Source organism: Physeter macrocephalus, chromosome 2 (assembly GCF_002837175.3).
Source record: "Physeter macrocephalus isolate SW-GA chromosome 2, ASM283717v5, whole genome shotgun sequence".
Classification (NCBI taxonomy): Eukaryota; Metazoa; Chordata; class Mammalia; order Artiodactyla; family Physeteridae; genus Physeter; species Physeter macrocephalus.
This window is the reverse complement of record NC_041215.1, coordinates 92,287,311-92,300,180: the sequence shown is the minus strand read 5'-3', so window position 1 is coordinate 92,300,180 and position 12,870 is coordinate 92,287,311. Positions and strand designations below refer to the sequence as shown.

The window sequence follows — 12,870 nt, the reverse complement described above, 5'->3', positions numbered from 1 at the left end:
GGGAAGATCCCACATGCCGCGGAGCGGCTGTGCCCGTGAGCCATGGCCGCTGAGCCTGCGCGTCCGGAGCCTGTGCCCCGCAACGGGAGAGGCCACAACAGTGAGAGGCCCACGTAACACACACAAAAAAGAAAAGAACAGGTTTATCTAAATTAAAGAATCAAAACAAGACAAACTTTCATCCCTTTTTAGTGGCATGGCATGGCTGTGTGTCCAAAGGGGCCACCTGATCACTCCTCCAAATCAGGAATGCTGTGCCCAAGTGCGAGGTTGCAAGCTCACTGCACAAAAGAATATTCTAATATAGGATTCGTGTAAGAAATACAATAAAATATGAATGGTAAAAATGAGTAACTAGATAATAATTAGTAAAATACATTACTCAAAATTAATTCTTAGTGTTTTCTTTAGGAAATTGCTATAAAATCATTACCTGCATTCATCACTGAAACCATTTTTAATTTTTATAAAGTGAAGTTTAGAAAAACTTATTGAGTGAAAATTGTAAAATTAAATCTATGTGCTTGACTTAAATGCCAATTAAGGAATCTCAGTCACACAGATCTGTGACAGTATCACTCAGTTATTAAGAAGGTGAGCAGTATCTGGTATAAAACTATCTGAGGGTCAATTCTGAAGCCATCACTTATGGTGTGAACTGAACAATTAATTTTTGCAGTGCTCTTTTATAATCTGTAAAGTGGAGATAATAATGCCTAATTCAGAAGGTTGTTGTGATCATTAAATAATATAATTGCAAAATGTCTGGAGCACAGTAATTACTCAGTAAATGTTAGCTGTTACTACCAGGACAACTGCTACAACTATGGTGTAATAGCCTTTGTTTGTGGTGCACTGCCACCACCTGGTGGCACCATTACTAAATAGCAGGTTGAAACTAGGATGGTATATCCTTAATACAGAAAATGTAAAATAAAAGATTTGGCATGATGATAAGGAATATCAAATATATGAAAAGTCAAAAATGCGGGACTAATCAATGAGAAAGAATTTTATATAAATTATTGATTTATAAGACATAGTTTCCCTAAGTATACAGTATTTGGCAACTCAGGTAAAGCTGTCTGTGTTCTACAAGTGGCCTATATTAAAGGTGCCTGTCTGAAGCACTGCTTCAATGATTCAGTGTCTGTAGAGTTCTAAAGTAACATTAACTTGAGAATCAAGACCATCATATTGTATGAGAAGTGCTATAGGAATTTCTGAAATAATGGTATATAGCCATAAGATTTGAAAATGTCAGAGAGTTTTTATTCTAGCTCATTTCTCAAAATTATTTATGTGACTTCTGAGATTCTAAGATCTGCTCCTAAGAGAGGATATTTATACAAGTGATAGGTCAAATTTTTGTCAGCCCTACAAAAATGTATATAGAGCAGATAAAACATAAAGTGCTAATTCAGTGACACATTGTGGGCCATCTCTCAGTCAGATGCACCACTTAGGGTCCTTGAAGCTTTCTAAATTCTCACAAATTTTTAACAACTCAGAATGTCATGTATAGAATTATCAATCTTTAAGTAAAGAAAGGAATATAAATAGCATTCACAATCATGCATAAATGTACTACTCAGAAAATGCTTTCGCTTATTTTTGAATTCAAACTGACAGTTGTAACTTCAGTGATAAAGGGAAAATATATTTTTTTCATGTCATTTTTTGTTTATATACAGATATATACAATACTCTAAAATGTTATTATATATTATTAATTTCTAGAGAGGAAGTACTTGTGTGTATAATTTAAGAAAATTAATTATTTGTAATTTATAATATTTAACACCTAAATTTTCATAACTAGGGAATGGTTTAATGTAGTATGATATATACATACATGTATGAATATAAATATTCTGTTGCTTTTTCTTTCATGAGGATTGGAGTCATGTACCAGCCCTGATATTGTTGCTTTGCCTCTCACTGTTGTGGCCTGTCCCGTTGCGGAGCACAGGCTCCGGACGCGCAGGCTCAGCAGCCATGGCTCACGGGCCCAGCCGCTCCGCGGAGTGTGGGATCTTCCCGGACCAGGGCACGAACCCATGTCCCCTGCATCAGCAGGTGGACTCTCAACCACTGTGCCACCAGGGAAGCCCTATTGTTGCTTTTAAAGAGTTGTTTTATATGTAAAAAAATGACACAGCTGTGGATTAGGGAGACATCTCTACTTATTTGTAATGTCAACACATCAGTTACCTTATAACTACTACTCAATTCCATATTGGTCAACTGGTACAAGTTTAAGCAACATCTGTAACAAGAGTCTAGAAAAAATATTTGATATTTTTCCTTAAAAGTTGGTTAATAATCAACTATTAAAGTTTAATAAAGTTGGTAAGACCTGTCTCATTTGGTAAGTTTATATATTTTATCTAACTTTTTGATAACTTTTCATAGTTTCTTATATCAGCCTGTTTTATTATCGTTGTACTTCTTAAAATTAAGATGTATTAAAAATGAAATGAAAAGGAATGTTATTCTTTTATTTTTACCTTGTAGATGCTGAGTTGCCACCATTGAAACTTGTACATTCATTCTGTGCATTGAAAGCAGATGATGGCCCATGCAAAGCAATGATAAAGAGTTTTTTTTTCAATATTCACACTCAGCAATGTGAAGAATTTATATATGGGGGATGTGAAGGAAATCAGAATCGATTTGAAAGTCTGGAAGAGTGCAAAGAAAAATGTACAAGAGGTAGGTTTCTGGAGACACTTATCACCCAGAAACCTTTAGAGTTATTAGATCTAATCATAGATTTGATAATTTTAGAAAAAAAGTTAAAACTATTTTAACATTCCAAGGAATCTTTTTTCACTTTTTTAGCTTTAATGTTCAACTACTGTTTTTCATTTTTTTGTATCAGTCATTATAAAATACATTAAGCTTATTGTCCTATACTCCATAATAAAGAGGGAAGAAAACCCTTAAGTTTGCAGAACAAATTTTATATCTGCAGCAAATTAAGTGTAATTCAGCCTCCTTGGGTAGCTATGAGTTCACAGGAAATAAATTGTTATTCACAGTGACCTAGACTTTCCTTTACCAATACAATGATCTCATAGTTGTTTCCCTGTCAAGATAATGAATTAATCCAATTTGAGGTTCTCAACAGCTACTAATTAGAAAATTATAGAGATATATATATGAAAGTAAAATCCTTCTCTTTGGAGCCTTGGAATAATGTAGAAAATATCATCCCTGATGACCTATGAAGACCTTACTGAACCCAACTTTTCATAGTTTTACTAAGTTATAAGGTTTAAAAGCATATCACGATAATTCTACTATTAAACTTTATTGAACACTTTTATTCTTTTAATCATGTTAAAACAACTTTTTTTTTTTTTTTTTGCAAATTCTACAAATTACAATGTTTCATGTGGTTTTCTCTCTTTAGACTGAGATAAATTCCAAACAATTACTCGTCAAAATTTTGAATGTTTTTATCTCAGTTTTATTCTTCTGAATTGAGAGCTATGTGAGAGATAGAAAATCCTGAGTTGTCTTTATTTCTGCAGTTTCTAGTCCCAAATTTCCCCACTGCATGTTCTTAGAGACAGTTGAATTAAACTGTAGGGCCATAGCAATGGTATCTTTAGTTAACATTGGTGTCTTGTTTTTTGCAAAGCAGGCAGGTCTGCATTTTCACTCTGATAATACTTTCCTAAACAGCTTTTAAAAAACAGCCTTGGCATCATTATGCTCTTGGCCTATGGGAAAATCTCAGTGTGGTAAAAACAGAGAGCTTTTCTCCTCTGTGACTGTTGTATGCTCCAGAGCTGGCAGAAAAGAATTGATGTGAATGAATTTCTTTATCTCAGAGCACTTATTTCCCTCTTTCCTCTCCATAGATGTGCTAGAAATGTTACTAACACAGATTAGGCAGTTCAGTGGTTCTCTGTAGTACCTTTGGTTTTTGTGATTGCCTGGTCATTTTCCATTCATTACAGATTTCTATACCCTGTTCTATTTCATACTGGGCCAAGTATCCTTTTGTACTGAGTATCACTCAGGTTCAGCACCTTGGCTAGAGGCCTGGTTGCCTCATTCTTTGTAATCCTCACTTTTTCATGTAGCAGCCTACTTAATTTCATCAACTGGCCTCCTTCCTGAAATACATACCTATTTAGTTTTTATAATTTACAAATCTTTTATTTCACCATTGTGAAAAGTTACCCTTTTCTTCAGAAATTAATCAAATATAATGATTTTGTTCTTCAGTGAATGTCCTGCTATAATGTTTTCTCAAACATCATTACTGCCTACCATAACTGTATGTCTTTTTCCCCCATCTCCTCATTATCTCTTCAAAAGTCATTGATATTACTGTTTGAATATCTGAGTGTTTTATATAGTAAGCTACTGTTAAGGATATAGCTGACATAGAAGAATTACTAAGCTTTTAAAAAATCACCTAAGGAGAAAATTCCATCTTCAGCTGTGATGGAGTAACTGGAGCTGAACTTTCTCTCCTAATGTAAATAACTAGAAAACTGGGCAAAATATATGAATCAGCTGTTTACAGACATTGATCAAAAGGCAGTGCAGGATTGTGATCTCTGAGAGATGGGAAACACATGAGGTGAACCCTCTGGTCTCCCCAGCAATCTGCATGAAGGCACTTCAGACCACAGTTAAAGGAGGGAAATACCAGCATAGCATGGTGGTCTCCCTGGTGGAGGATGTGGAGATTGGAGACTGGTAGACTGATGTGGCTGGGTTTTGAGGGACAATATGTGAGAGAGAATGGACATATGTAGAGAAAAAGCTAAAAAATCTGGATAAGGATCCCTTTGAGTTTGTTACTGAATAATAAAACTGCATGCACTTGGTGAAATTCCATGAGTTTGCGAAAGTAATTACAGGGATTTGTAAGTGGAACAATTCCCAGAGCTCCCACATGACTAGGAGAAATTTTACATTTAATTTAGTACTAGGACTAAATTAGACCTAGAGTAAAAGCTACTTTAACCTTGCCATAGTGAAGCTTAAACCAAGCCTTAAAAGTTCCAAATGATCCACAAGTAACCTAACTACTTGCCAGAAGGCACTTCTTTAATGGAAGATGGTAAAACATTCTTTAATGGAAGACAATAAAATCCAGCAGCCAACAGCATAATATTCAAAATTATCTATAATCCCCCCACCCAGAATACTAAACATTTGAAGAAGCAGCAAACTGTGATCCATAATTAGGAAAAACGTGCTCAATTCAAACAGAGAAATGACAGAGGTGACGAAATTAGTAGACAAGGACTTTAAAATAGCTATTATAAATATGGTAAAGGATTTAAAGAAAACATGAACATTATAAGGAGAAAATGGAATATATAAAAGAGAACTAAATGGAAATTCTAAACATGAAAAATCCAGTTATAAAATAAGAAATTTTCTAGATGTACTTAAAGCAGATTAGACATTACAGAAGAAAAGGTCAGTAAACTTAAAGACAGAGCAATAGTAACTGTTCAAGATGAAGGACAGGATTAAAAAAAAGCTAAACAAGCAAACAAAAAAGAATATAGCCCAATAACCCATGACAGGAAATCAAGAAGTCTATCAAAATGTGTAATTGGAGTCCTGGTGGTTGGGGCAGAAGATATGTAAACAAAAAAATGGCAAAGAATTATCCACATTTGATGAAAACTGTAACTTGTAGAACCAAGAACATTGACAAAATCAAAAAAAAAAAGAATCAAGAAAAAGAAGTCCACACAAATGCATATAATAATCAAATTGCTGAAAATTGTGGATAAAAAGTAAATCATAAAAAAACAAGGAAAATGATACATGAGGGAATGAAGATCAAAAGACTCCCCAAGTTCCCATCAAGAAACAATTCACAAGAGAAGAAAATGGAACATCTTCTTTGAAGAGCTAAAGGAAAAAATAAACTGCCAATTAGTAATCTAGATCTATTAAAAATACCCTTATAATGGAGATAAACACTTTTTCAGATTAACAATATCTGAGAAAATTTATTGCTAGCAGACTTGCACTGTGAGTAATAGTAAAAGATTTAAAACTAAAGCACACAGGAAAGGAGGGGGAACATATGAGATTACTGTTGTAAGGTTCTGATACTACAGATGAAAGTGGTATAAATTACTTGAAGCCAAATTGTCATGAATTAAAGATGCATATTAAAATTACATTAAATTTTAATGGTATAATCACTCCAGTTAAAAGGTATATAGTAGACAGTATAAAAAAATCACGAACTAAGTACGTGTTGTCTGCAGGAAAGGCATTTTAAAAATACAGACACAGAGAGGTTAAAAGTGAAAAGATGAAAAAAGATATACCATGCAAGCACAGATCAGAAGAATGATTAGTAAAAGTAGACTACAGGACAAGGAATATTGGCAGGAGAAAGGGAAGATACATAATAGGAATGAGGGCCAATTAATCAAAAAGCCATAATAATCCTCAATGTCTATGTGTATGCCTCAATTACAGAACTGGAAAATTTTCAGAGAAAAAACTGACAGTAGTGAAAGGAGAAATATGATGTATATCTTATATATTAAGACTTGGAAGCTGAAGTTTTGTTTTATTTTGGAGACCTTCGAGAACTATGGCTTGTAAATTACCATGCCTGAGAATAAAGTCAAGCCAAATATTTCAGAGAATAGGAACTAAGGATGTGTTTAGTTTCATATGTATGCTCAGCTGTCCTTTTGCATGTAAAGCTGTTTTATCAGTTGTTTCCAAATATGTATAATCTTGCATGATGTATTTACCTATGTAATAATAGAGACATGGTAACAAAGTTAATAAGGTAGAAAAAATTAAAATATAGTTTGTAAAATGGTCTCTAAACACATGGCTTTCAAAATGTTTGTCTTTTGGTTTAGTTGCTTTTTTCCCATAGCCTAAACAAGAACAACATTGTATTTGATTATTATTTTTTGAAAAATAGGTGTATGTAGTGTGGGAATTAAAGAATTAGATGAAAGAGATCAAATTCCCACTTAGCTTTTTAGCTAGTCAGCCTCTACAGCAACTTTTAAAGGCTACAGTAGGTATGCTGTTTATATTAATTACTATTTTATTAGTTGGGCTAACTGTGACTTGCGGCTTTTCATGGGGATTTACATGGGAATTTTCTCCACAGGGAATTAAAGAGCATGTAAATACTTTTTCCATTCTCTTTATTTTTAAGTTTATTTTGTGTTTTATTTGTTTGGAATAGTGAAGACTTACCCAGTAACAAGAATATTCTGTCCATAGAGTCTTTTCCCATCTACCTGGAAAATTTTCTAGGTTGACTTCAACAAATATGAAATATAAAAGTTAGCGTTCAGATTTTACGCTCCCCTTTCCCAACAGAAAACAAAAAGGTGAAGAAAGAATAGGGCAAAAAAAAATTTTTTTTTACAATTGTTTAAATGTATCAGGTAATTATGAATTAATTTTGACATTAATTAATTTTAATATTCATAATGAAATATTAAAATGTGAATTCATATACATTGGAGTTCAAGGAATTACTAACATAAGAATTAGTAAAACATACTCTCATTATTCCTTAAGACATCATTAATAAATGTTATGTTCTGCATAAATCTAGGAAAATATGATAACTTGGATAATTTGCTGTAAACCTTATCTATCTTTTCAGACTGTAATTGGCATAAAAATAAATTAAATAGGGTATCCATGGTTGTTATTTTCAGAATCCTCAAAGATAATCATTGGTAATTTAAATACATCTAAAATTCGAATGCGCTAAAATACATTATTTGAGTTAGTTTGCATGTATGCCAGGTGAATTACTCTGATTTGGGATGAAACCAGAAAGGAACAAGTTCTCTCTTTTAATATTGCATGAATATTGAAATCAAGCATCTCTATGTTCCTGTTCTGTGGCTATTGTCAGTAGGTAAAACAGAGCAAAAATGATTACTCAGCACTCTAGTCTTATACACTGTTTATATGTATATTATTCTTTCCCTGCCTTCATAAATTAAAAATGTAACATAATCATTGTACATTAAAATATTTTAATGTAAGCTTATTATGACAATCCACCATCTAAAAACATTAATTGGGGGTTGGTTATTTACAATTTAAAAAAATCAGGTTTTCTTAACATTTAAAATACAATTAGAATTACACACACACACACACACACACACACACACATCTTTTTTAAAAGACTGTTGAATAAAACATAGTAAAGCTCAAAAGGGAGATGAACCACATCACCTTATCATTCGTAGACATTTTACTCTCCAAAGAATAACCTGATTGATCACTGGCTGAAAGGGGCATTTAAGCCAACTCCTACTCATATTCTCTCTCTCTTGCCTCTCTCTCCCTCCCTTTATGTCTCTCTGGCCATACAACTAATAATAAGCTGCGTTGAACAAAGCTTTTCTCTGTAAAACAAATGATTAGACAACAAATCAAATATCACTTAGTTTTCCTAATGTTTACGTGAACAAATCAAAATTTTACATAATATATCAATTTGAATTTCATTATCCTTTAAATTAGAATTTAGAATCCATACTTGAAATACAATGGGTCAAAGACAAGTAGCATTCTAGTTCTCAAGTGGAGTAATTCCAATAATTCTGTGAGATTAAACCAAAAAATACATCACAGATACCATTTGCTTCATTTCTCCTCTGTAATTGGAAATAATAATGAAGCTTGTAATTGGATTAAGATAATGAAGCAGAAGAAGGAATCAGGGAAGGAGGTAATTCTGGTTCCTTTCATCCCTACTTCCATTCCTCTATAGAAATGATCTGTTTTTATAGGCAAAATAGGTTGTTTGAATTACTTTCACATTTCACATTATTTTAATAAATAACTATTTTAATCATAGATATTTTGAATAGCAAACTTAGTTCACAATGAATTATTATTTTTGTAAATGTGTTAGAAAGTTTTAAAATAGTTTTTGAGACATTATTATATTAAAATGTAGGTGACTTCATGGTTATACTGTAATAATTTAATCTTTAGAGAAAATAAATTTATTTATTGACATTCTGTATAAGAATAATTTTAATAGTAATAAACATATCACCCTAGTTTGTTAAATTGAAAGTCATAACATTATATTATAAATTGTGGTAATTGATACATATATACTGTTTTACTTGCAGATTATCCAAAGAAAACTAGAAGGACAAAGACAACATTGCAAAAAGGTGAATGTTCATTTGTATGCTCATTAGTAGCATTTACATAAGGCACTTGGCAATTCAATTCTTAGCTTTCTCTGCTATGAGATTCATCATAAATCCATGTGATCTTTGAAATGGTGTTTTGTTTCAGTGGATATAATGAAAAAGTAGAAATAACATACATGATATTTGGTAAGGGAAGACTTCAAACACTGTGTTTACTCATTCTAATGCAGTGTGATATCTGGTATTAGATCAGTAACAATCCAGAGCCATGCACATGCTATTTTAACATCCCCCAAATAGTGATTTAGATGTTGCTGTTCTTACTTTAGTTCTCAGATCTCTAATCCTTTCATAATCTCAGCATTGTGTGGCTTTAGCAAGTTTCATCCAGTATTACCCTGAATGTATATATGCCTCTGAGTTGTCAACAGCCTGTATGAAAAAATAAGTGGAGATATTTAACAATGAATAATTGCTTTTGTCAACATTATTTAGCATTTGCATATTTTTGATTTTGTGATTTAAATTATTTATAGTTTTTAACTAAAAATAATTACTTTTTGGTGAATATATTATTATCAGTACAAGAAAAATGTTACAAGAGATGAAGAAAGACATGCTCCTTTTAATAAAGGTCTAGAAGCTGACTTTGCTCAATTACCATTCACAGCATTTACATTTAAATGAGAAAATATTGAACAAAAAGATCAAATTATTTAACTCAGGACATGAAAAACCTACATAAGTCAAAGTGAATTTTAGTTTTACTAACTTTGATCTAATTATGTGGGAAAGAGCTGAAAAATTCTATAACTCACTGATAAGCTTAAGACAATCTGCTGTCCAGAATTTCAATCAAAATTTATAAAATAAATTCAGCAAAGTTTGTACAAACAACATAAGTAAATGTATTTATTTACAAGTTTTAAAATAACTTTCTATAAATATTGAATTAATTTTTACAAAAGTGTTCAATACTTCAATTAAATTAAATTCTTCTTATCTGTAATATCAAAGAATACAGCATATTTATAAATAGGGTTTTTTTTGTCCATCAAGTAAAAGATGATATCTTCAACATTTAAACATTAGTATATTTTTTTCAAAAATGTAGATTTAGGAAAAAATTATATGCAGGGGAAATTTACTAGAAAATTATGCTACTTTGGGCTTCCCTGGTGGCGCAGTGGTTGAGAATCCGCCTGCTGATGCAGGGGACACGGGTTCGTGCCCCGATCCGGGAAGATCCCACATGCCGCAGAGCGGCTGGGCCGGTGAGCCATGGCCGCTGAGCCTGCGCGTCCGGAGCCTGTGCTCCGCAATGGGAGAGGCCACAACAGTGAGAGGCCCACGTACCACAAAAAAAAAAAAAAAAAAAAATTATGCTACTTCATTTATATTTAATGATTCAGAATTGAAACATTCTTATTTGATATTATATATGAAAGTTAGAGAGTAAAGCTATGGATACTATTCACATGTGTAAAAATGTTCAGATGCTAAAACCAATCCATAATGAAGACCTTTAAGCATATTGATTTGAAGTCAACTTTGTGATATACTTCCTAACATCACATCAGAACAGTTATAAAGACAATGAGACCCTTTTGGGAGAAAGTTTTGTTTAAGACAGTTGCCAAGTATGCGGCCTCAAACAAAAGTTAGTAGTGAAAATCATGTGGTTTGTGGAAGTTGGCATATAGCTTAAAGCCTGCCTTCTGTGTTTTAACTGAGCATCAATTTAGAGCAAGGATTGTGTATACAGATTCAATACAAATGTTAAAACTTTATTTATCTGAAGAATATTGGGAATGAATTTCTTAATTTGTGACCGTAGATATTTTAAACTCTAGGCCTAAGCAGAATTATTTTACAAGTATGCAATTTCAACTCCTAAAATAAACGTATGTCCTAGATGGGGCCTCATATAAATGTGGCAACTTTCAGTTGTATAATTCCTTAATCATATTTTCAGAATACTTTGTTACTGTTTTCTCTTCTTTGTATGCAATATTTTTTACCTACTCCCTTTTGTTAAACATAGAATTCTTATATTATTTGTTAATATGATTTAAAATTTCATAAATACATACTAAGACCTAAACAAAACAAATTAGTGATCAAATGTATTTTTCTTTCTCTTGTAATACAGTATATTATAAAACTTTTGTAAAACAGCTTTATTGAGATATAATTCACATGCTAAACAATTCAGCTATTTAAAGTGCACAATTTAATAATTTTAGTATATTTAGTGTTGTGCAGCCATCAGCATAATCAATTTTAGAATATTTTTATCACCCCCCCCAAAACAAAAACCTGTGTAATCACTAACAGACACTGCCCCATTTCCTCCGGCTCCCCCAGCCCCAGGCAACCATTAATCTACTTTCTGCATCTATAGATTGGCCTATTCTGGATGTTTCATAAAAATGAAATCATATAATATATGGATATACATGGATAATATATGGATTTTTGTGTCTGACTCATTTCACTCAGCATAATGTTGTCAAGGTTCATTCATGTCGTAGCAGATCTCAGTACTTCATTCCTTTTTATGACAGGATAATATTCCATTATATGGATAGACCACATTTTGTTTATCCATTTATCAGATGATAGACATTTGGGTTGTTTCCACCTTTTGGCATTTGGGAATAATGTTGCTAGGTACATTAGGGTTCAAGTTTTTGTGTGCACATGTGATTTCATTTCTCTTGGCCTAGACACCTAGGCCTTGGTGTGGTTCTAGTAGGCATTCCTTTTAATTTTGAGTGAAGTTGAACATCTTCATGAATTGCCTGTTTAAATCCATTGCTTATTTTACTGTTGGGTTGTTTGAATATTTCCTATTTGTGATATTGTGATTTATAATAAGGATATAGTTGGTTTCCTCCTGTTGTTCCCGGCACAGAGCTCCAAAAACCCTTGGAATTTCCTGACTTGAGCCTTAAAGGTATCTTTTGGTGTGTTAATGATGTGACTTCCTGGACAGCTCCTAAGTTGGGGTGGTGGTGCTGGTTGCCAGGGGAGCCAACCCCTTGATTAGAGGGTTGGAACGTTCAATCCCAGCCCCCCTCCACCACCTCCGGGAAGGGGAGAGGGGCTGGAGGTTGAGTTCAATCACCAATGGCCAATGATTTAATTATTCATGCCTGTGTAATGAAGCCTCCATAAAAACACAAAAAGACAGAGTTCAGGGAACTTCCGGGTTGTTGAACTTGGGGAGATTCGGGAAGAGTGGATGCCTGGAGAGGGAAGCTCCGGCACTTCCCACATACCTTGCCCTGTGCATCTCCTCCTCCACCTTGCTGTTCCTGAATTATATCCTTTTGTAATAAACTGGTGATCTAGTAAGAAAACTTTTCTGGAGTTCTGTGAGCCAAATTAATCAAACCCAAAGATAGGGGTGTGGAACCTCAGATTTACAGCCTTGTTGGTCAGAAGCCCGGAGGGTGCGGGGGGACGGGGTGCACCTGAACTTTTGTTTTTTTTAACATCTTTATTGGAGTATAATTGCTTTACAATGTGGTGTTAGTTTCTGCTGTATCACAAAGTGAATCAGCTATAGGTATACATATATCCCCATATCCCCTCTCTCTTGCATCTCCCTCCCACCCTCCCTATCCCACCCCTCTAGGTGGTCACAAAGCACCGAGCTGATCTCCCTGTGCTATGTGGCTGCTTCCCACTATCT

At 33.5% G+C, this 12,870-nt stretch overlaps 1 protein-coding gene across 3 annotated transcripts in view; it reads left to right on the top strand.

The window, feature by feature from the left end:
• The window catches only part of TFPI (tissue factor pathway inhibitor), a 68,640-nt gene that overhangs the window by 36,145 nt on the left and 19,625 nt on the right, over nucleotides 1-12,870 (top strand). For all 3 annotated transcript variants that reach the window (XM_055088941.1, XM_007110180.4, XM_007110179.4), the window contains 2 exons: nucleotides 2,518-2,715; nucleotides 9,144-9,188. In XM_055088941.1, the coding sequence (XP_054944916.1) occupies nucleotides 2,518-2,715; nucleotides 9,144-9,188 (243 nt within the window). The remainder of the gene's footprint in view (nucleotides 1-2,517; nucleotides 2,716-9,143; nucleotides 9,189-12,870) is intronic.